A 25482-nucleotide genomic window follows, 5' to 3' on the forward strand; every position below is an offset into this window, starting at 1 on the left:
GATCTAAAAGTACCTACATCATTAAAAGAAAAACACCCCTAAATTTGTATATGACCGCCACTATTCTCTACCGTCTTTATGGTGTTTCTAGGATTTAGTTTCTCATTCTTTTTTCTTCTAACATAAATACAGGGTCCGGCAAAAAGATCTCCCATATTTTAAAAGGCAAAGATAAAGAAATAAACAATTTAACAGAAAAATTGCATTAATTTTTTTACATTAAATACTATGCCATTTTGCATTAAATAAAATAATAACTTAGTTTTAAACATTACCATTATCTATAAATAGCTTAAAATATAAACGTCTAAAAATAAGGGAGGTTGTTTTTTGCCGGGCCCTGTATGTCTATCAGATCCAAACAAATTCGAGGTTTCAAAAGTAAATAGCTCAGCTGTTAAATGTTTATCTGCAAAAACAAAGTCTTTGGCGTATAGCCCCACAATAAAAAGTCCAGCGGCGTCGTCAATTCGCATGACCTTGCTGGCAGTCACAGTCGTTCCATAATTTTTTCGAAGAAATAAGGTCCATACCAACCTCCGGACCGAAGAGCGAACCAAACAGTGACTTTTTGTGGATGTAATGGCCTCTCTTCAATCACTTAAGAATTTTAAAAAACCCCAAATACGGCAATTTTGTTTATTTACATACCCACCGAGTGAGAAATGTCATCTGTCGCTGAAGAAAACTTTGTTGGAAAAATCGCCGTCCACCGCACAGTGGCCCGTTTTGACTTTGTTGGTTACAAAAATCATATTGCCTAAATTAATAAAGATATTACTTACATTTTTTTTGAATCTTGAAGAAGATTTCCAAGGCTATAAAAATTGTGACTCTCAAAAAATGTGTGTTATAATAAAAAGTTTTAACGAAGGTGATAGACATGGTCGTATTTTAATATGGAATAGTCAAAATCAATTTTTTAAGTAATCTGAGTGAATTGAAACAGTAGAGCAAAAAAAAGGATCAATTCGAGTGAAACACTGGGAAAAAAAGTATTTTTTTTTTAATTTTAAAGCATTTGTTTTTATTTTCCAGTATTCAAGAGTACATAATGTATTTTGTTGATATATCAAAAGTCAAACAGTGGAAAAAGAAATAAAGAAAAAACAAAATAATACGTAAACACTAAATTTCTTGAAAACTGTCTTCTAAGTCAAGGGAAATGTCTTTTGCTTCTCACATGCTTTAAGAAAGAAAAAGTGGATCCGATGCGGTTGCAAGCATTGTAAAGAGGTCCTCATTCTGCCGAATTCTTAAAACTTTACATGTATTCTGATATCGATATTTATTGTAGTATTTATTTTTGCATTCCTGGGCTTCTTCTAAAAGTTATACAAGTGGTAGTGATTGATTATCAATGATATTTTGACTATGAACCATTAATTTGTGAAGAGTAGGAGTGAGTAGTTTTTCAGGATACCTTTGTTTTAAAAGCTGTGCCGTTATCTTAGTATACTTTCCAAATTTAACTGCATTCACTACTTCTCTGCAATTCAAAATTTTCAATATTGCTGTGAGCCTCATTATAACTCCTAACTCAAAAAATATTCTTTCAGTGTTTCAATCATTATTGTTTAAAAACCCTTGCTTTGGTTTATCCACATTAAGACCAAGCTCATCGAGATAACGCCTTTGGATCTCTTGTTTTCTTTTTTCCGCCTCCTTGGTCCCAATCGATTCATCAGTACCTTCTACTGCTTGGAATATCCATTTTAAATTTGTTTGAAAAATAAAAAAAACTACTTGAACGCTCTTTTACATTTTAAGTGATTATTTTAGTTTCATCTTTGTATACCTTAGAGTAAATACCAGCACTCAGGACTCTTCTAATCCTTATATTAATTATACTTAAATACACCCCAGTAAAACCACCTGTCTGTCTACCTTCACACTAACATATTCCAAAATTGTTTTATCTTTAAATCTTATCAAAATCCTTATCAATATTTGTGAATCCAGTTAACTAAAAAGTTTTGCATTATAGACCCACTCGAAAAATGAATATTGCAACCAGTTTTGCATAAAAGGGTCACTGTGGCCTGTTGTTTAAGCTTACACTTGACTTATCTATGACTTTGTGGATGGTCAGCTTCATTTGTTGGGTTAGCTAGCTGTGCATGCAGGCATAGATCCAAATGCAAAATTCGCCATAAATTACCATAAGGTAATCCTTATTCCTGAGAACTACGAGGAATCTACACATTCGGGTTTTCTGCAATACTTCCACTTACAGCAGCGATATTTTAGGTGGTACGAGCGAAAAAATGATGCACACGCACAGACCTTGCAATATCTGTAACCAATCCACCCAGTGTCTTTAAAAACTTTTAACTGAAACTTATTAGTGAACAAAATGTATTGATCCACTCTTATTAATTTGGTCACCACTGTATGTACATTAGTTGAATGTCGATATAATTATTTATTCGTGGGATATTTGAGTTCAAAAAGAATTTTCCTTTTCTAAATACTAAATTTTGTTCAGTTTGACACAATAGCTGCATTTAGCAGATTAACTGATTTGGATTTTTTCGTTTCGATAACATCCCAATTTAATATTGAAAAACAATTTAATTCAACGTAAGCTATTGTGACTATGTCGTGTGTGATGTATTCTAATGAAATGACTAACATAACTCAAATTACAAAATTTAACTACACTGCATGCAATTGCTATCATTATTTATTATCATTATAATTTCATTTTTATTTACCTCTTTGTAAATTAGTAATAATTTAATTTAAAATCACACTATTGCAACCATGGATTCTTTTGTGGTAAGTGGATGAGTGATGAATTATGATGATGATGTTTTTTAGTTAAAAAACAACCTAAGACAAAATATTTACGTATTTCCAAATTTCAATACAATTCAAATCAAAATCTCTTTTTTTATCGCCATATGGTAAATAACTACTTATTAGTATGAATATAAATTTAAATTACAAGTGAATTTAAATTTGTTATTGTTGATGATTTACCCGCCACCAACGCCGCCGCCGGCCGTCGCGTCGGGGTGTCTGTGTGAATATTTGTTATTAATTTCACAAACATTATTATTGAATTATTTACGTAATATGAAATTAAAACAAAAAAATATGATGTATGAGATTGAATTATTTTGATTCGCAACAGTCGGGAACCACAATTCCCGAAGTAAAGATCTTTCAAGAGTAAATCTTCAGCGAGGTAATCTTTTATTCGAGTATAGTTGTGAATTTAAAATTATTTTTGTGACTTGAATTATTAAGTTCTTGAAGCTTATCCCATGAACTAGTGTTGAGTGAATAATCAAATGACACATTTTAACTGAAATAATCACATTACTTGCGACATAAACTAATTGAGGATTTAACTTGTATTTAAATTAACTTGTAAACAAATTCTGTTATAAATATTTTAGTCTTGTTTTATAAATTCCTGTTTCGGAGATTATAATCATTACTTCAGATCTTATCTGCTAAAGATGCTGTTTATTATTGATTTTAAGATATAATTTATTCAAATCAGAGGAGGAATGAACTTTTCATTTGTTTAACTGCAAGTATCTGTACATAAGATTGAAAGTCTCGATGACACTAGCAACAACTAAAACTGATCTTCGATATAATGAAATTTCGTCTACCTACTGATTTGAATGTATATATGTACCTTTTTGGTCTTATCATAATTTGATGCCAAACTGAGTTCACGGAATAAGTTTAAAAATTATAAATATTACGTGCACGTTTCGTTTATTGTTTTGTTCAATTTCGCATCGGCGCGGCGGTGGGCATACGATAGGAGAATACGATTAGTTGCTCAAATTTTAAATCAAATGTTAGCTGTGGTTAGGTTTGTCGGCAAATAATAATTTATTCGATATCACTTCAGTGTGCTTATAACAGTTTTTGAGGTTTTTTGTTAATTTATTATTTGTGGAAAAAAACATACACAAAATTAATGAAAAATAAATTGAGTGATTTGTTGGTCCAAGATATGTATTTATACAAAATAACAAGATTTTTTTGTAATTATTTATAAGTGCAAGGTTTCAAATAAGTGATTTGTGTGCATATAAACTATAAAGACGTTCATCTATTAAAATATTGGGACAAAGTTAAGAATTGTCTTGCTGAATTACGAACAAAAAATAGACACTAATCGCGAAGAAATACAATTGTGAATATTATTTTTTTTAAATAGAAGAAGTTTTGATAAAAACTAATATTAACAATAAATTGGTAAGAATTAAACTAACTAAATTCTTTGCCAAAATGGTTTATTTCTAATTAGTAATATTGTTTAAGTGTTTTTAAATTTATGAAACATAGAATCATATCAAAGATTATTTATTAAAATAAAAAAGAGGCTAGGATGTGACCCACACTGATAACTTCCCATCCCGTTTGTCGATTTGTCATGCATTCGTGTTGGGTTAAGAAAGTTGTCAGTTGAATTATTCTTAAAAACTTCAAAATTACCAACAATTCATATAAAGAAATAGATTAGTTTGAAAATATGGTTTTGTTAAATAGATTTTAAGTCGAAAACAATTTTTTACTAATTTTAGTAGCATATCTTAAATTTTAACAAATTGGATGAATGAAACTAATTTGAGAGATATCAAGAACCGAACATCATTTTTTACAAAATTTGCGTAGAATTTTTGGTGGGTTTTATATTTTTATGAAAAAACGGACCATTGGATTTTTATTAGAAAACTACTGAATATCGAAAACAATATTTTCTGTGAAATAAAAAAAAGTTTGAAGACAATGTTTTAATTTTTGAAAAGCTATTTGAGTCGAAAGTAAATTTTTAGCAAGTTTTAGTATTGTTATTTTTATTAGGTTTTAATTTTTTGTAAAAAAAAACTGTATATTAGATTTGCCTCAAAATTTTTCCAAATGTGGAAAACAATATTTATTATAAGTTAAAATTATTTGGAAGCATTACCTTTTTGAAAAGATATTTGTGTCGAAAAACAATTTTTACCAACTTTTGTTAAATTTTTTTAAGTTTATATTTTTTGTAAAAAAAACTGTCGATTCAATTTTTCTCAAAATTTTACCAAATCTTATAACGTTATTTTTCCGTGCACAAAATTATTTTGGAGGTAAAATAATCTATTGTTCGCAAAATGTTCGAGGTGACAAATATTTTTTTTCAGTTTTTCTGATCACTTTAACTTTCTATTGGAAGTTAAAAATCTGTTCGTAGTTTCAATTCCATTTAATCGAGTTCATTCTAATACATTACTTAACCAAATATTCATACAAATATTTTGTGTGAGATTAATAATTTGAAGTCAATATCTTTCTTTGTGCTTCTAATTCATGAGTCGAAAACAATTTTTAAACAGTTTTTTGTTGTGTTCGTAAATTTTAGTGTTTTGGTAAATGATTAAATAAAAACTACCAACAATAATTGGCATTTGACGAAAAAGTTTGATTTCAAAATCTATTTTTGTTAACGAGATTTTTAGTCGAAAAACAAATCTTACCAATTTAATAATATTTCTTAAAAGTTTTTATTTCTTATAACCAAAATACAGATTGGATTTTTCTTAGAACATTTATCACAGAATAAAATCATATCAAAGTCAATAACTTCGTTTATTCACTAGATATTGAGAATTGAACAGCAATTTTTTTGTGGTTTTTGATATTTTATGAAAGAATTGGCTATTGGATTTTTTAAAAGAAATTTATTGAATGTTAAAAATGTATTGTCTATAAGAAAAAATTAATTTTAAAGTAATGTCTTAGATTTTTTGGAGTCGAATATCAAATTTTACCAAGTTTTAGTATACCTTATATTTTTTAAGGTTTATATTTTTTGTAAGAAAACTCTCAATCTGATTTTTCTAAAAAAATTTACGGGATGTCAAAAATGTTCTTCTTAGTTGCGTAAAGTTATTTGGGAGCAAAATAATTTTTTGTTCGAAATATATTCGAAGTGGCATATTTTATTTTTTCATTTATTAAAAAAATCGTTAACTATTTTTTTCAAAACTATATTAGTTTAGTATCACGTCACATTACACAATTAAAAATATAATTTAAGTATATAGTGTTTTTGGTTTTTGACATATTTTGGGTTAGCCAAAATTTTGCCTTTTGGCAAAAAAAAAACACCCACTAAATTTTTTGAGTTACATTGAAACATCGAGAAATGTCAACATTTTCAATTCGGCAAATCGAACCGATTAATATATTTTCTTATGGGAAATTAACAAAATATTATTTAGCTTTTAAACGATTAAAATTATTAAAAAGTTTTTGAAGTAGTATTTTGGACAGAAAACATTTTGCTGTGTATGGATTTTCAGTCTACATCGTTTTCGGTGTAATAGTGGGAGTTTTTTTTAAAGAATCTGTTCTTTAAATTTTTGTTAGAATTGGAACTATAGTTTTTCCAATCGTTTACACTAGAGCTCATTGTTTCTAAAAAAAGTGACTGCAAAAAAACCCAAGTGCCTGTCAAGATATTCAATACTTTGAATCATTTGAGTTGTATTTTTGGAAGTTTTTTTATTTAAATAGTCTTAGTTAGTTAGGTGTGATTTTCCCCAAAAAAAAATTTAATTTTGAATTTGGGTTTTGTGACATAGGTGTTGCGATTTGTGACATTTATGATTTTTATCGTTTCTTAGGTCAAATCACCCAACGACATATAACACAAAAGTCCAAGAAGAGAAACGTCTTAAGAAATAGCACTAAGAAAACATCACAAAGCCCAAATAAAATGTTAAACAACCCAAACCGACATTCAATGTTGTAAAGTCCAAACTTAGAAATGTCATAACGCCCCAAATTTGTATTTAACAAACATTTTGGTTCTGTGCGGATTCTGAGACGCTTATGAACAGTAAGGTATGCATGGGGGCAAAGTGTCATGGACTTTAAAGAATCTAGAATTAACAACAAATTTCTTACACACATCCTCGCATGAGCCCAGAAGGGGGGTTGCAGGGCACATCATGCCCCTAATACATATTTTACTATTTATATGCACTGGGAAATAGCAAACCATTTTTTTTTATTAACTTCTCATAGGAATTTATTGTAATGGGTTCGATTTTTCGAATTGAAAATTTTTACATTCCTCGAAGTTTCAATGTCCCTTCATTCGAAATAAAAGATTTTTTGAAAGATGTCTGTGCGTTGGTGTGTACGTACATACGTTCGTACGTCCATTACTAAAAGTTGGTTAAAATTCATTTCGACTAAAATATCTTTTCAAAAATTAAAAGTGTAATCATCAAACTAATTTTATCTTATAAGAAATATTGTTCTGAAAATTTGATAAAATTTTTAGAAAAATCGAATTGACAGTTTAAAAAAAAAAAAAAACTTAAAAAAGCATTACTTAAATTTCCTAAAAACAGATTTTCGACTCAATTATAAAAATATTAGCTTTAAACTTATTCTATTTTATAAGAAATATTGTATTAAATATTCGATAAAATTTTGAGAAAAATCGAAAAGACAGTTTTATTAACAAAAATAAATACCTAAAAGTTCGTAAAAATTGATTTTTGAAAAAAATATTTTTTCAAAAATTTGAGACATAGGCTTCAAATTAATTTTATTTTATGAAATTGGTAAAAATAGGTAAACGACTGCAAATCTCGTACACAAAAATAGATTTTTAAATCAAACTATTTAATCAAATTTAAAACAATGTTGGTTATTTTTAATTTTTTTAGAATAATTTAACTGATAACTTTTTTAACAAAACATGAAAACGCACAAACCTTTAAGCAAGACAAATGTACAGACGGGAGAAAAAATTTTAAACTCAACCCTTTGGGCAATATTTTAATTGGTAAAATTGATTTATGCAATATGACATTGATGTTGGGACTTTGTAACATTTTCTTCTGAAAAAGTTTTCGGGCAAGAGAAATTTTTGGGCGATACCTTTTGAATATTTTTCCGTATTTTACTGGAAAATAAATTTCATAAGAAAATTTCAATTTTATTTGAAAAAAAAACAATGTTGAGCAAAAAACTGTTTCTTTTTTTTAATACAGGGTCCTGCAAAAAGATCTCCCATATTTTAAAATAAATAAATACACATTTTAGCAGACAAATTTTATTGAATTTTTTAAATTGGAACCAAACTTCTTTGTGGTTCTTAGTACGAATAAATGTTTTATACATTTTGTTCAATATGACATAAAATAGCTAAAGCTTTTTACGAGTAGTTCTTGAAAAAAGACAATTTCGATTGCATTTACTTATCTTTTGAAATACGGAAATCATTAAACTAATTTAAAAATATTTGAATTTTCCGAAAACTATACATAAAATATACATCCTCTTTGAACTAAAAACACACAAATATTTTTGAAAATGCTTTTTACATTTTTCCCAAATATCGAGGGTTTTTGGGGACTTCTGCTGATGCTAACTACTTTCAAAAAATATCCAAACAAAACTTAGAGTATTTTCACACAATTTTAAATGTATTTAATACGTAAAGAAGAAGTTATTTTGATTCAACAGTAATTTTATCATTTTTAACGACCGTTTTCAAGTACTGGATAGCTTAAAACAACAACTTTAGTGTTAAGTGAAATTCAATTTCTGGTCTAAAATGTTACGATCAATGTAGCTAGATCTACATGTAGACATGACTTTACCGGACTGCAGCTGATAAAATTGGCCGAAGGCTTATTGGCTTTTATTTTTACTTAAAATATAAAGATTCGTACAGATAACACATAATAAAGAAGGCCAAAAGAACTGCTGCTTGAAGATACGCAATTTTAAGGTTTGCTTCTGATTCTAGTGATTCTGAACTACTCGTAAACTTTTAAAAAAATGCTACTTGATGAACACGGAAAATTATGCTATAAGAGTTTTTCAAAACTCAAATAATCTGCAAAAAGAATGGTATCACGTGGGTTTCTCAGTCGATAAAACAAATTTAATTTTGGTGGACTTTATGGGTTAACCTTTTATTTTCACGATTTGAGAAAAGATATACGAGTAAGTGTTAAAATCTTCATCACAACTGTGAAAAAGTTGTTGTAACATGGAAAGCTGTCACAGTTAAGTTTGAGGTTGTTACATCAAAAATTACAGAATCTGGATATAAGAGAATCTTAAAAAGAAATGTTCCCAAAAAAAATATATAACATTTTTTGACGCATAAACTTGGCCTACCAATATGATAACGTGTATCTATTAATAACATGGACCATTATTACTGATAGCATAATTATGTTCTTTTGACAATCTCTAATTCCTCATAAATTAGAATACGATTTATTTGAGTTCATAAATCTCCATTCCATCTACGAACTTAACTAGAGTACGATTTGTGTGTACATTTAGTGATACTAAAAGTTATTATTTACATAAACTATGTGTACAATACACACTTTTGTCCCCTTAAAACTAATACCGTTTACAACTCCAAACAAACATTGATCTTCCCAACTCTCACCTCGAAATTCAAACAAAATCTTCATCTGATAAGAACGAATCTATGATGACACCAATAATCATTCTTTTTACGATTATTATTTTATGATCTTTTACTTGAAAAATCTCCTTGTGATGTGTGAAAGTAGAGAACTATATACATAAATACATTAATCTTCCAAATTTATGTTAACTTGATTGTCTATTATACTGACGAATGAATGACGGAAGATTATAATTAAGATATGTACCTATAGCATACTTTAAAGTATCTATAACATATAGCTACTATAGCAACCAAAGAAAAACCAAATGCCTATATTCATATCTTTGTTGCTTTAATAGCTTTAATATGGTATCTTTACAATTTTTGTTTAGTATCTAAATAAAATATAAAAACCTTCTTCATCTTTTTTTTTTAAATCAAAAGAAATGTCTTTATAATGAAGATATTTATTTTAAATTAGTCAGTATAGTGTTAAAGCTGGTACAGAGCGCCAATAGAATATGGCAGTTTCTTGTCGAAATACTTGATTGTATTATAATTACATCTTAATCAGCATATAGTTACACTATATTGTTTTAAGTTGAATTAAGCGAGCGTAAGTTTTAAATTTCAAAAATTCATGAATAAGTGTTCGCAATTAATGTTATAAATATAATGTTTAAATAAATTGAAACGTACATTGAAAAATCCAGATGTTCGAATTTATAAAATTCCCAACTAGAAAAATCTCGATTTTAATTAATGTTATTTTTAAATTCAAAAATTATCTTTATTAGTGTTGAATCAAACATAAAAGTTAATTTTAAGGTTTTCTTCCTTATTATGTTTTGTAGTTAAAAAAATGTGACCCACTCACCGGTTTGTTTTTAAAAAGAAATATGCTAAGAACGGTTCGATTTTATTTTAACTGAATTTTCAATACCCGTGGCATGATGGTTAGTGCGTTGGACTGTCATGCTAAGGGTCTTGGGTTCGATCCCTGCCTATGCCATCTAAAGTCTTTTCACGTGTACTGCCTCTTGCGAGGAATTGACAAATTCTCCAAGAGTAACTATTGTCATGAAAAAGTGCTTTCTCAAAATTAGCAGTTCGGAGTCGGCATATAAACTGTAGGTCCCCTCCATTCCTGACAACATTACTCGCACACAGGAATGGTTGAGAGTTGTAAGTCACTAGGCCTTGGTTCTCAACGGACTGTCGCGCCACCCAATTTATTTTTATTTTTTATTTTTTTTAGAATTTTCAATATATTTTTAAGGTTGATTAAGGTTTAAGGTTGAAAATAGCTTTTATAGTTTTTGAAGTTTGTCATTTTTAAAAATTGCATAAAACTAGAAAATAACGGTATCAAATGTCAAAGAAATCAATAAAAAGCGGGTCATTGTTGGTTGTCAAAGAGAAAAGTCGGTCATGTCTCATGAGATGACAAAAATAAGCAATCATATATTTTTCTTTTTATTCTTTGACAAAAGAAAAAGTGACAAACGTTAAGCCACTAACTTGTTATAGCAGTTTAACAAACTAATTTGCTTCACTAAAAACAAAAAATTATATGCAGTTGCTCAAACTATAACTAGTCAAAATGAAACTCTTTTTTGGAAAACGTTTCAATCGTGTTATTAATAGTGTATTATCCCATATCAGAAAAGGGTAAATCATAACCCTCATCTTCTATTACATTTATGACTACAATTGTTTTACTATTTCCAAATTAATTTTTTTATTCATTTAAAAGTTAAAAATGACGAAATTATTTTACAGGTTTGTAGAGAAGAAGTCGAAATAGAACTTAATACCTCACGCTATTCAAGCAATACCAAGTATATTCACAATGAAACTACCAAGTCTAATGACGATGACGACGATGATGATGACGATGGCACTAATAGGCTTGACCTATGCCAATTCGAACCAAAAACATTTTAAGCCACCAAATATTGTTATATTAATGGCTGACGACATGGTAAGTTATTAAAATAAGAAAAAACCTTCAGAAGCAAGATCAAAATTTGTTTAATTTTTCTCGATCAATAAAGGGAATCGATGATGTTAGTTTTCATGGTCAAAAACAGCACATAACTCCCAATATCGATGCTTTAGCTTATCATGGAAGGATGTTAAATCATCTCTATACTCCACCAATGTGTACTCCATCCAGATCAGCTCTTATGACTGGCAAATACCCATTCCATACAGGGACTCAACATTTTGTCATTGGAAACGAAGAACCCTGGGGTTTGCCATTGAATTTCACAACAATTGCTGAAGTATTTAACGAGGCAGGGTACGCAACAAATTTGATTGGAAAATGGCATTTGGGATTCTCCGAGAAGGAATATTTGCCAACATATCGAGGTTTTGATTCACATTATGGATATTTAGGTGGTTTTATTGACTACTACCAACGCATGGCGTTGATGCCTGTAAGTGTTTTTTTCTTTTTGTCTGAAGTTCTAAGTTCTTAACTTCATTTTTTTGATAGCTTCCAAATGCAAGTATTGGATATGATTTTAGAAGAAACTTAGATATTGACTGTGATATGGAGGGAACTTATATGACAGATCTTCTAACAACCGAAGCAGAAACAGTAATAGAAAATCATGACACAGAAACACCTTTATTCTTGATGGTTAATCACTTGGCACCACATACTGGAAATGATTTTGAACCGCTTCAGGCTCCCGAGAATGATATTGAAAAGTTTAAGTACATTCAAGATGAAAAACGGAGAATATATGCAGGTGGGTCTTCATTGAGCTTATGTTTACATTAAAATTAATCTAGTTTGGCTCGCAAATGATTTATTATCACTGTAATGACTCCAAATGAACGCTAGATTTGAATTCAATAATCCAAAATCCAAAACAAAGTTTGACAGCTGACTACTAACTGTCATCAATTGCCATCTCGAACTGTTCCATGATGACATTTTCTTATTAAAAATTGTCATTTCCTGTTGTAATAAATCAATAATTTGTCTTCATTGACTATAAAAAAGTTATCCCAAGCATGTTTTAAACTTTAATCGCTTTTAAAAGTTTACCTTAAAACAAAACTTCTTTTGTTTATGTTTCCAGCAAAAAGGCGTTAAATTAAAATTTTGCCACTTCAACTAGAAATTAAAATTGATGTTTGACTTATAATAATTTGCACTCTTTCACCTTTTCAGCTATGGTTGCTAAGCTTGATGAAAGTATTGGAAACATTACCCGAGCTCTTGACAAGAAGGATCTCCTGAAAAATACCATCCTTATCTTCTACTCTGACAATGGTGCTCCATCTATTGGTCTATTTTCCAACACTGGATCAAACTATCCAATGCGTGGAGTAAGTATTAGAACTTTTGTATTAACACAAATGTTTCCAAACTAACAAAATTTCTAATTTTTTCAGCAAAAGAATACTCCATGGGAAGGTGGTTCTCGTGTAGCTGGTGCCATCTGGAGTCCATTGCTGAAGAACCGCAAATCAGTATTCAATCAAAAGATGTCCGCCGTCGATTGGCTACCCACCTTAGCCAGTGCAGCTGATATTCAACTTGATCCAGAATTGAATGTCGATGGGCTAGATCTTTGGGAGGAATTGTCATGTGGCATCACTAAACCTTTCAACCGTGATATTATCCATGTTCTAGATCCTATTTCCAATGTAGTCTCGATTATAAGTGATGGATTCAAGTACATAAATGGAACAACGATAAATGGTCAGTTCGATGGGGTGCTAACGACTAGAGGTGAAGAAGTAGATCCCAGAGACAGTGACTATGCCAATACGGTTCTCAATTCATTAAGTAGCCAAATTTTGGCAAAGTATGATTCAGTTCCGCTGACTGAAGGCGCTATCAATGCCCTACGTTCAGAGGGTGAAATAAAGTGTCTAAACCCAAAGGAAAAAGCTAGCTGCAATCCCTTGAAAGAAGAGTGTCTATTCAAGATCGACGAAGATCCATGCGAGGAGAATAATTTAGCTGATGACCCTGAATTCGAGTCAATATTAAGTGAAATACGAACTACCATAGATATATACCGTTTAAGTGCTTTAAAACCTGCAAATAAGGCCAGTTTGCCTGATGGTGATCCTAGTGTACATGATTGCATCTGGACTTGGTTTGTAGAATCACCAACAACAGAGAAAAACTCACATTGTTCCTATCAAAATGCTCCATGTCAACGATATTAAATTTACATGAAGACATTTTAAAAACAAAAACAAGAAATTCGAATTTTTTATCTCAAAAATAATTTATTGTATTGATGTTTTTTTACATTTATTATATTTTTTAAATAAACGTGATTTAAGCTTATTTTTTTACTTCGTTTAATTCTTATTTTATTATATTTAGCATGATAAACCTTTGAAATCTAAATAAATATAATTTTATGAAAGTTACAATGCCAGACGACGCGACGCCTTGAACTTTGAATTTTACAAAATGATTTTATTAGATTATGATCTAACAAAACGGGACTGGCAAAATCAACATTAAAAGAGTCTGTTACTTTAATTTTGGTGATAAATATAAAGATAATTTTTTAACGATCAAGGGAAATACAAGCTTCATAGAATAAGTGTGATTTACAAAGGTTTATCAAATAATAGGTTTCATTTTAAACAGCTTCCTATTCGGGCAGGTGTCGTACCTTTGGAAAGATGGAATCTTTTAAACTCTAACGAGTCAGAACCAAGTTATCATTTATAAAGGAACGGTAAACGCTTGAAGCAATGGCGGGTCCAGAAAGAGGGTTCGCAGAGCTAATTTATTTGTTATGTACACAAATAAAATTTATATTTAGGTGTTTTTCCCTTTGAACTGAGGCCTGAACCAATAAAACAACATTAATCAGAGATCCACAATTTTTTTAAATGCTTCGCACAAAAAAACCGTAAAGTTCATTCAGTTTATTTGCATAAGCAAAGATTTCATCTACGGATTTGTTAGTAACTTAACTATATTCAAGAAGAAAAGCAGTTTGGCTTTCAAAAAACAACAAAACTACTTGTAATAATCTTAAAGGTAATCAAAAAATTTAAAATTTGGAAAAACTTACATAAGTAATGCTTTAAATTCTTTTAATCATTTTTTTTTTTGAGAGAAAGATCAATTATTCATATTTAAACTGAAAACCATTGAATAAGAAATAGGCAGTTTGCTATAGTCTCCAAAAAGTTTACTTTAAATTTCCAAAATAAGTGATCAATTCCATCTTATTTCTTTCGAAATGTATTATCTACTGAAAAAATCTACTTTTTGGGGTAAATGAATTTCAAGAATATAAATGTCCCAAAAACGGTATTTTTTAGCTCCAATCTTCGAGTAAGCAAACTGATAGTTATAATAGAAAATTGAGCCAGAAAATTCTAATTATTAGATTCTGTTCTATTTTCCTATAAAAAAGATCACATTTTCTCCCACAAGAATAAGGCAAACTTTTCCACTTTCTGGCTTTCTGAATCTATATATTTGTAGCGTTCTTCCTATTTATAGAAATGGCAACAAAAACAGAAGACGTTATTTAAAAAAAAAAACTACAATTCAACACATATAAAACATTTCTGCATGAAATGCATCAAAAACCGCCTAAACTATTCTGTTAAGCTCTTAAATATGGGAAATTTCGAAAGCTCTTCTAAAAATTATTAATATGCATTTTACATTCAATTTTTGAGACTAAATATTGACCTGTTTTGAGATAACGAATTAAAAAAAATTGTTCATAAAATAAAGGGTAATTTTTTAGCTATAATCTTTTTCGCAACACTGGTTTTAACAGCTGACGCAAATTTTGTGTTTTGTTTCATCGTCAAACATCTTCAGTTTGGTCTATAATTTAAGCATGAATCGTCTTGCAAACCAACAACTCTTGCAAATTATTGAATTTTATGATCAAAATGCGTGCTCTGTTAAGAAAGTTCATCGTGTTCGGTTTATGGGCTGGTGGTATCATTGGACCGTACTTCTTCAAAGATAATGCGAATCGTAACGTAACTGTGAATGGCGAGTCCTAACTTTAGTTGATATCCAAATTTTTGTTCTTAAAATGCAAGAGCTTGGCTTGCATGACAACAAGACGGTGCCACATGCTTACCAGCACGCTCAACAATGGACTCATTAAGAGGCGGGTTCGGTGAACGTTTTAGTTCACGTTCACGTATGCCAAAATTCCACTGAGCGGAAGGGCGGTTTGAGGCGCAGTCAAGGTCAACATTTGCATAAAATAAACTTCAAATATTAAATTATTATATGGACCATACCGATTTAAATAAAGATTTCATGCATTTTTCTGAATTGTATGTGTTTTTTTTTAAATTTCATATAGCTTTCAAAAAATTACCCTTTATAAAGGGATTATCCATTTCGCGGTTTCAAAAGTAAACGTATAAATAAAACACGAGTTTCAAGTTAGCACTACATTTTTCGAAATTTAATTAATTGTAGCCTTTTTGTTGTAAATTAGTAGTGGAAAAAAAATTGTAGCTCGACGATTTTTAAAAAAAGTGGTATGTAGTGCTAGGTTGATGTCAAGTTATCACTACACTTTTTGATTTTGTTAAAACTAAGTACGCAATTAATTGACAATTATTTGTTGTAAATTAGTTGTGGAAAGAAAAAAATTCAAAACATTTTGTTCACTTCCACTATTTAAAAAAGGGGGTATGTAGTGCTAAATTGACACATTCGAAAATGTAACGATGCAATTGATCGTAGCTTTCTTGTTTAAAATTAGTTATGGAAAGAAAAAAATTATAAACATTTGTTTACTTTCATTTCATCAAAGGAAGTTTTTCGATTTTCCTATTTTGTTTTTTGGTCCGGTTTTTCCCGCATTGTCCCAAAGTTTTTTTTCTTTGAAAAACACCCAAAAATGGGGGTCTTATACCAGGAAAACAGTTTTTGACTTAATCCCCTCTTTTTCGAAAATCGATTTTTTAAAATTATTCCAGGTTGTTCTACACATTTTGGACCTCTATAATCAAAATTTTAAAAGATAAAGACAAAATTTGAAAAAATTCTAGCCCCCCTTTTTTCAAAATTCCAATTTTTATATTTTTTAGATTCTAAAAAGTGTTCTTACTATAGTTCCAAGAACTAAGATTCGTGAAATGTATACTTTAAAAGATATAGCTCCCGAATTTTTTTTTAAAACAATACATTTTAATAAGACTTAATTAAGCACATGTACAAAATCTGGCTTATAAACTATTATTTACGCCGTTGATCTAACTTTCAAAAATAATCTCGATGTCTTTTAATTTTGTAAACATGTTTAAAGAAATCAAAAATTCCAAAAATGTTATAAGTTAAATTTCCTCCAGTTCGAGTCCAAATTTCATCCAAAACAATAAGTAAATATAGATTAAGACCAACAAAAGTGAAAACAAAAGTGTTTTCTTGGTGGCCAGTTCGTATCGCCACGAAGAGGAATCACTCTGCAAGAAAATGTATCTTGCAATAGAGCCATATTCGTTCGAGTTGTGTGGCATGTGGCACCGTTCTGTTGAAACCACATATCTTGCTTTCTTCAATAGATGGCAAACAAAATTCGGTCATCATATGACCATAACGTTTAAAATAGACGGTGACAAACGTTCCACACCTCACTCCGGACCAAAAATAGTACCAGTGACTTTTTGTGTATGTAATGGCCTCCCTTCAATTATTTGAGGATTCTTAGAACCCCAAATATGACAATTTTGTTTATTAACATACCCATCGAGTGAGGAATGTGCTTCATCGCTGAATAAAACTTTGTCCGAAAATTCATCATCCACAGTCTGTTGTTTAAGCATTCGTTCAACGTTAGCTTCGACGTTGTTAATGTTCGGTCAGCTGGTTTCAGTTTTTATGTGAGCTGGACTTAATGTAGATGAAGTTGTAGGTCCAAATGAAAAATCTCCATAAACTTCCGTAAGTCCAGTCCTAATTCCTTAGAACGACGAGTCATCGGCAAGACTTTCACTTACAGCAGCGATATTCTCAGTGGTACGAGCGGAACGATGATGCACAGGCCTTACAATATCTGTAACTAATTTTAATTCAGTATCTTCAAATCTCTTCACAATTTTACAAATTGATTGCGTAGTTGGAGTATTATGTAAACCATAATCTCATCTTAAAGCACAATGTGTAGTTGTGCCAGAATCACCATTTTTATTTTAACAATTTTTAGGAATTGTGCGATGGTTAAGAGATCCATTTTCGTAAATGTCAGACTTTTAACTTCTTTTAAAACGAAATTGGTTAAACAACTAAGTTTGACAGATGTCAAATTATAGACATATACTTTTGAAACTGTAAAATGGATATGCCGTTATATTTTATATAAAAGCTTCAAATCTCTCGCCAATCGAAGTTAAAAGAGATTCTGCAATAGTATATATTTTCTTCCCAACGCATTTGTCTGTGTTTTATTTTTATATAAGTTATGTACCTAAATAGAACTTTGTCTTTAAATTCAAGAAACTAACATTTTTCTCTATCCAAGTTTTTTTGAGTACTTTTTGACCAAAATATTTTCAAATAGTACCGCAAAACAGTAGCTTTTTAAAATTTGGCTTCTAGCATCAGCTCCAATCTACGATTAAGTAGACTGTTAATAAAATACTCCCGAAAATTGAGATTGAGTTTCATTTTCTGGCTTTTTGCATCTATATTTTTGAAGGATTCTTCGCATTTATAGAAGTGCCAACAAGAACAGAATATATTATTTTTGAAAAAAAGCCACGTTATTGTGTGTTAGCTTTTTAATAGTTCATATTTAGAGAACAGTTGGAAAAATATTAATAACCGTTTTACATTTAAGTTTCGATATAAAATATTGACCGGTTTTTGAGATATCGAATTAAAAAACTATTTAATATTTTTTAAAATCCAAAAAGTAAAATTTTCCATATTTGATCATTAAATGTTCTAAAGACAGTATAAGATCTTGTGCAGAAAAAAAATATTATATATATATTTAAAGAATATGCATTCTTCTGCAGCAATTAAAAAATATTTTTTTAATTGAATGAATAAATATGTGTTGTGTGTAACACCCCCCTCCCCTGATTAAAAGGCTGAATACGCCCTTGCTTAAAAGTGATAAATTCAGTACAAAAAATTTCATAGACAAATAATCAGTTATAAGACCACATTAAAATTGTCAAAATTTGGTATAGAAAAATTCAATAACCTTTATTGTAAACCTCTCCATCATCAACATGTCACTATTTTATGAGGTTCTTGAGCTGTGTTGGAGTTATTGGAACTTTAAAAATAAATACATGATTTAATAATATTTTAATGAAATTCCAATCGATAATGGAGAATGGACAGTTGTATCGACTTCTGACTGATAAGGGTTTATGAAAAATAATAGTATTTAAAATTAAAACATTTTAAACAAAACCAATTGACATATTTTTTCCACAAATTACTTCTTATAAGAGTTATAATTCGGGTTATTATAACAAATAAAATACAAGCTTTTAGTTCTTAAATTTATCTCTTTTTCATATTTCCAAACAGTCAGAGTACCTTTATCATTACAAAATTGTCATTGGAAATTTTTCGAAACCATATTTTTAACCCAGTATATAACATCAATTTTTAAGCTTCCAAATAATAATCATCTGTATGATAATTTTTGAAATAAATAACAATTTTTTAAATGATAAAATCAAGTTCGTAAGACACTCATACGTGTTTTATTTGCATACCTACACAATAAAGCATAACCGCTAAATAATTGATAACGTAACTATAAACACCGATCGATTATTTTTAGTAATTTTATGTTCGAGCAACGAGTAAGATGTCTCCTGAAATAATCAAGTGCATTTAAGAAAATCATACTTTTGTTGGCAAAATAAAAAGTGCAATTTAGAATTTTGACGTGAACTTCTATATATCTACCTAAATATAAAAAGTGTTTCGTTAATTATAGTAAGTTAATAAAAATACCCTGAAATCGGTTTCTATAGCATATCAATGTATCTAAAATATTAACAGCGAAACAAAAAAGAATCTCAGAACTTAATCGGATGACCATACTCTACATTGTGTGCACTCGTATCTATCAGTGATCAGTCCAAATGCCCTAAGAAATACGCCGCCATAATAGCCATGTAATTACATGTATACAGGGTGATTCATATAAAAAGTAACAAGATAAAAAAATCTTGTACTTTAGGCAGTTGGTTACACATATAAGGAACAAGAACAAGTTGGTAAAAAAATTTCAAAAAATTATGTATTTCGATATTGCAAAATAGATTTTTTAAAAATAAATGTTTTTTACTTTAAATCATAACTTTTTTCTTTTTCAATTTTTTTAAATGTATTTCTATGAATAAGTTAAAATTCGTAACCTAATAACTAGGTTAACTTGTATTTTTGTTTGCATAAATTAAAATATATTATTTTGTATTGTTTCCACGTGTTTTAATTTTGTTTTCGCACTTTAGTCACCCTTTAAACAAAAATATTCATAAATAGATCCATAATTTATGTGTCAATAAACTTTGGTCATAAATCATTGTATCAAAACATTTTTTTTTTAAATAGTTTGGTGCCTGGGCTAAAGCTAGACAAAATTAAAGACAGTTCATTTGTTAAGTTCGTCTAGTTTGAATAACAAGTTACATCAGTGGTGAGAAGAGTTTTAATCTTATAAAACATATAATTTTAAGTTTCTGTGTCACTAGGAATATAATTCATTAAATAAATAAGAAGTTAGAAGCTACAACTTCTAAGGAACATAAAGGTTTCTAATAGTTTTTTAAAAATATTAATATACAAAAGAACATAAGGGTTTATGTGTAATACTTTTAAGTTATTTTAATTTTGACTCAAAAAATGGAAAATCTCTTTATTTTCTCAGAACAACAATATATGTATCTAACGTTTGTTTTTTAAGACGTGTTTTTCGATCTGGTAATACTTTTTTGGAGTAAGTTTTCTTGACACCTGTCACTTGATTTATGCTCAGTTGTGTTTGTCATTTTCTAACGTATGAGCTTACTTCTGAAAAACGGTTTCAAATCTTGCAAATTTATAATGAAAAAAAATTGATTTCGAAATCTATTTTTGTTAACGAGATTTTTAGTCGAAACTCAATTTGTATCAATTTAAAAAGTATGTCTTGAGACATTAAAAAAATATCAATCAATACTTTTATTTGTTCCCGAATCGAAAATCAATTTTACCATTTTTACGTACTATTTTTATAGATTTTAATTTTTATGAAAAAACTGAAAGTTGGAATTTTATAAAAATTTTACTTACTGTCGAAAACATACATACATTTTTTATAAGATAACATTAAAAAGAAGCCAATATCTTAAACAAGAATAATGATATCTCAGCTGTTATTTAATTTTTACAAGGGTCTAGTAATGTTATTTTTTATATTGTTCGCGCACTGATGTGATATAAAGACCCTTATAATTATACCGATGCACATTGGTTTTAAATGTTTGCATATTGTATTGAGTGAAAATATTCAGTCTACTAAAGCATTCAACATTCGTGTAGTGCGACTAAAAAAGGAATCTCTATACTTTACAGTATGTGAGAAATTATACTCAAGGGTAAACTTACGGGCATTCCTAGAATAAAGGGTATTACGGTTTAATTGTTTTAGGGGAGGTATGCAACTAACTATTTCACTATAGTTTTGCTTATGAAAATAGCGATAAAATAATGAAAGACATAAAATCTTACGAAGGTGCTCAAGTATTACAAAAGTTTCAGTTAAACAACAGTACACCTATCATTTTTAGAGCTCTCTTTTAAATTCTATAAAAGAGATTCAAGTGGGTCATTGAAGCACCTGAATTAAAGACAGATCAGAAAGTTGTAGTTATTGCACCGTGTCGAAGAAAACGTAAATACTTAGCAGCTGTTTTGTCGTTGTTATCACTCCACAACAAGTGGTATGTTAGGCACATACCTAGAACTCAAAGCTATTCAATCTCCTCGATGCAAGGACCACGCATGGATAGTGTTATTGGGGGATTGTTACTTTTTGTCGACAGAAGAAAGCATTGAGGTTTTACAGCATTGAACTCTACACGGGTTTTGATTCCCCATTGAACAATGCTGTCAAATTTATTCACCTTATCATACCCTGCTGTTAGTAGTCCACATTCGAAGAACAAGGAAAATAATCTTCAAACTATTATGAAAAGCTAAGACTATTCTCATTACCAAAACAATTTAGTGAGTTAGAAGTTTCAGACAGGAGATCATTTATAAAAATAAGAAACAGTGTTGGAGACAAAACGGAGCCCTAGGGCACACCAGCATTTATTTTATGTATATCAGATCTTAACCCGTAAAATACTTCTTGAATTTAAAGGTTCCAAAGGTATTTCTAACTAAACAAACAAGACATCCATCAACACCAAAAGTACGCATTTTTGAAATGTAATCTTGATGCCAAACTCTACCAAGTGCAATAATCTTACTTTCTTCAAAACGATGTAAAGGTTTGTTAAACTGTTTGGTGAGAATGAGAGTCATTAAGAAACTTTTGTGTTTCAAGATATTGATTAGCGTTTTCATGACCTTGGAAAGAAGGCACGCAATTGCAGTTGGACGATAGTTAGAGGGTGAGAAGAGTTCGCTAATTTTAGGGACAGAGTGGACAAATCCTGTTTTAAACCCACTCATTTTATTTGAGAGCACTTTTAGCATCTTTCTGCATTATTACTTGTATATTACAATTTATTTAAATTTAATACTTCTGCGGGGTGTTAAAATATAGCTGACGAAAAAAAGTAGCCCTTAAAACACATTGAACCATCGAGAAATGTAAAAGCTCCCATTTTGAAAAGTCATATTGTCGACTAATGGAAAATTTATAAAATAGAATTGAATTTGAAATAAAGTGCAGTAACATAAAATAAAATACAATAAAAAAAGTGATAGAGTTTAAAAATAAAATAAAAACCTTGCTATCTATGATCTTACACCGACAATCTCTTGACAAAGTTCTAAAATAAATTCAAAACACGATCTAGAAATTCTCGGTTTATCCATGCAATTTCATCTTAAGGAATATTAGGACCTCTATCCTTTCTTCACATCTAATCATGCCTGAAGAACTCGGTTTAAAAACATTTTCGAGTTCTGGCTATTTTAGATCTGGAATCATTGAAACTGAATTCTTTGCTATTTTTGTAGCAAAAAACAAAAATAATGCTGACATTTTACAAACATATTTTTAAAAAATCTGTCAGTTTTCGTTTAAAGGGGTGACATTTATTTTATTTATGTATATTCAGACTTTTTTTTAAAATAAAAATTGTGTTTACGTGTTTTATGTGATTTCAAAATGTTTCACTGTGCTTGTAGTATTTATGACTTTTTGGTAAACTATTTATATTTTCCAAAACTGTTTTATTATTGCACATACAAATCTTTGTAGTCTGAAACTTGATACAAAACCGAAATTAATCTAAAAATAAGGCCTTCCGAAGAGGTAAAAGCATTGCTAAGCTGAGTTCTAACGTCCAAGATCCACAAAACTGAGATCTAAATCATAGTTCTAACGCTAAAGAACTTAATGCAAAAATAAGTTAGAGTTCAATCGAGTTCGAAATTTTCAATAAACCGAGTTTTAGAGACCAGAAGTTTGTCGAGAAATTAGCCGTTAAAATACCAATTTTCACGTCACACATTTAAATATTTAATCAGAAATGGGAACTTTGTATTACACACCCTACGTCTCTCAGTCTCAATCTTTTTAGATTTTCTAATCAATCATATAATATTTAATATTACGTATGTTTATATTCATTCATAAAATATTATCTCCCTAATGTTATCAGTTTTAAGATAAGTTTTGTTTGAATAGTAAATTATTATAAAACATTGACATTTGGTAAATAAAACCGCAAACTTTTATTTTCTAATTTTGTTTTAATTTAGCGTTGATCGTCATCGTCACTGCCACAACCGCTTCTACCACCTCGCTTCTCTTCGACCGTCACTCGTCACCAGCCGCCGTGAATAATAATTTACACCAATTTGAATATTTGCTAAGTTTATTGACACCCAAATGGCCTTGAAATTGATTCGTTTATTGATTATGATGATTGTTATGGTACCTGATTTTATAGTGCAGTTTGCCGTGGGAGCTAAAAAACCACCGAATATTGTTATATTAATGGCTGATGATATGGTTATTATAACTATTTGACTTTAAAGATTTTTAATAATTTATTTATATTTCCTAAGGGTTTTGACGATGTGAGTTTTCGTGGTTCGAATGAATTCTTGACCCCAAATATTGATGCATTAGCTTTTAATGGGGTTATATTAAATAACTATTATGTTCCGGCTATGTGTACACCATCGAGGGCTTCACTATTAACTGGCAAGAATCCTATCAATATTGGTTTGACTCTTAAATGGTAATGATTAGTTCCTATGATTAGTAAGCTTTCAATTGCCTTAAAGGTATGCAACACTACGTTATACCCAATGACCAACCATGGGGACTTCCCTTGACCGAAAAGACAATGGCACAGTATTTTAAAGAAGCTGGTTATTTTACAAGTTTAATTGGAAAATGGCATTTGGGGTTTTCAAAGAAATCATATACACCCCTCTATCGAGGCTTCGATCATCATTTTGGATATTATGGGGGTTATGTTGATTACTACGATCAGACAACATATTCAACAGTAAGTCAAACAAGTTAAATTAAGCACAACTGTAAGTAATTTTGATGTTTGTAGAGTTCACATTATTCAAGAGGTCATGATTTTCGGAATAATCTTAACGTGACAAGATCTAATCAAGGAACATATGTCACGGATAGCCTCACCGAAGAAGCAGAGCGCCTCATAAGAAATCATAATACCGAAATTCCCCTATTGATGATTGTAAGCCAACTAGCGCCTCATAGTGGAAATCCTGATGAACCATTTCAAGCGCCATCTGACGAAATCAAGAAATTTCATTACATACCAAACGTGAACAGGAGCATTTATGCAGGTTTGTTAAAGGTCCGACTTAAATGTTTCACTTAATCAGTTTTAAAATTTCAGCTATGGTATCGAAGTTGGATCAAAGTGTGGGGAAAGTTGTTCAAGCTCTCGACACAAAAGGCATCCTTACCAACACAATTTTACTATTTTACTCGGACAATGGTGCTCCTACTTTGGGACTTCATTCAAATGAAGGTTCAAACTATCCATTCCGAGGGGTAAGCGCACGCATTTAATTTAAAAAAATGTAATTTTTAAGATCAATTTTCTTGTAGCAAAAGAACTCTCCATGGGAAGGTGGGATACGATCTTCTGCGGCCATTTGGAGTCCACTCATTCGAAATGGCGGGAGAATTTGGAATCAAACCATGCATGTTAGTGATTGGCTACCCACACTTGCCAGTGCAGCGGGTATACAACTTAGTGACGATTTACACTTGGATGGCTTAAACTTGTGGACCAATTTAACTAAGGGCGAGGATCCAGTTCTACGGCAGATCGTCCAGAACATTGATGATATCTTTCAATATGTTTCATATACCAGAGGCAAATGGAAATACATTAATGGTACAACTCAGAGGGGTAACTACGATGGATGGTTAAGTGATCGTGAAAAAGTTCATATCGATCCAAGATCCCATCGATATGAGGAAGAAGTGAAAAATTCGATCACATGGAAGACATTAGTTCAGTTTATGCAAACAGATGAAATTGATGATACGAATATTGTGGAACTTCGTCAGAAAGCTTCTATAAATTGTTCTCACGATAAGGAAATATCAAGATGTGAACCATTGCTGGATGAATGTATATTTAATTTAGTTGAAGATCCATGTGAACAAAATAATCTTATAGGACGGATGAGAAATTCAAGGCTGTTACAGAAAATACGAAGAGAAGTTGAAGAGTATCGTAGTAAAGCTGTGGCACCGGTTGGCAAACCCTCAGATCCAAGATGCGATCCAAAGTATTATGATAACGAATGGACTTGGTGGGAGGACATATACTCTAGAAGTTGAGAGAATGATTTTTATTTTCTTCAATTTATAAAATAAACAAATTGATAAATATGA

The 25482-nt window shown here is 30.1% G+C and overlaps 2 protein-coding genes across 7 annotated transcripts; both read left to right on the top strand.

The window, feature by feature from the left end:
- Positions 1–3047: 3047 nt before the first annotated feature.
- On the top strand, positions 3048–13733 carry LOC129941498 (arylsulfatase B). Of its 3 annotated transcripts, none has more exons than XM_056050165.1 (6): positions 3048–3193; positions 11192–11393; positions 11467–11853; positions 11913–12171; positions 12600–12757; positions 12824–13733. In XM_056050165.1, exons 2-6 carry the CDS (start codon positions 11262–11264, stop codon positions 13607–13609), a joined length of 1722 nt encoding a protein of 573 aa, XP_055906140.1. In that variant the 5' UTR covers positions 3048–3193; positions 11192–11261; the 3' UTR covers positions 13610–13733. The 3 variants fall into 3 exon arrangements, with proteins under 3 accessions (XP_055906140.1, XP_055906141.1, XP_055906142.1); XM_056050166.1 differs by lacking the exon at positions 3048–3193 and adding an exon at positions 3860–4227; XM_056050167.1 differs by lacking the exon at positions 3048–3193 and adding an exon at positions 9895–10025.
- A 5486-nt stretch (positions 13734–19219) lies between these two features.
- Positions 19220–25482, top strand: LOC129939397 (arylsulfatase B-like). Of its 4 annotated transcripts, none has more exons than XM_056047392.1 (8): positions 19220–19355; positions 19422–19639; positions 23346–23598; positions 23655–23814; positions 23877–24103; positions 24158–24416; positions 24470–24627; positions 24685–25482. In XM_056047392.1, exons 3-8 carry the CDS (start codon positions 23476–23478, stop codon positions 25426–25428), a joined length of 1671 nt encoding a protein of 556 aa, XP_055903367.1. In that variant the 5' UTR covers positions 19220–19355; positions 19422–19639; positions 23346–23475; the 3' UTR covers positions 25429–25482. The 4 variants fall into 4 exon arrangements, with proteins under 4 accessions (XP_055903367.1, XP_055903368.1, XP_055903369.1 ...); XM_056047393.1 differs by having other exon boundaries at positions 19422–19635; XM_056047394.1 differs by having other exon boundaries at positions 19220–19639.

Source organism: Eupeodes corollae, chromosome 1 (assembly GCF_945859685.1).
Source record: "Eupeodes corollae chromosome 1, idEupCoro1.1, whole genome shotgun sequence".
Lineage (NCBI taxonomy): Eukaryota > Metazoa > Arthropoda > Insecta > Diptera > Syrphidae > Eupeodes > Eupeodes corollae.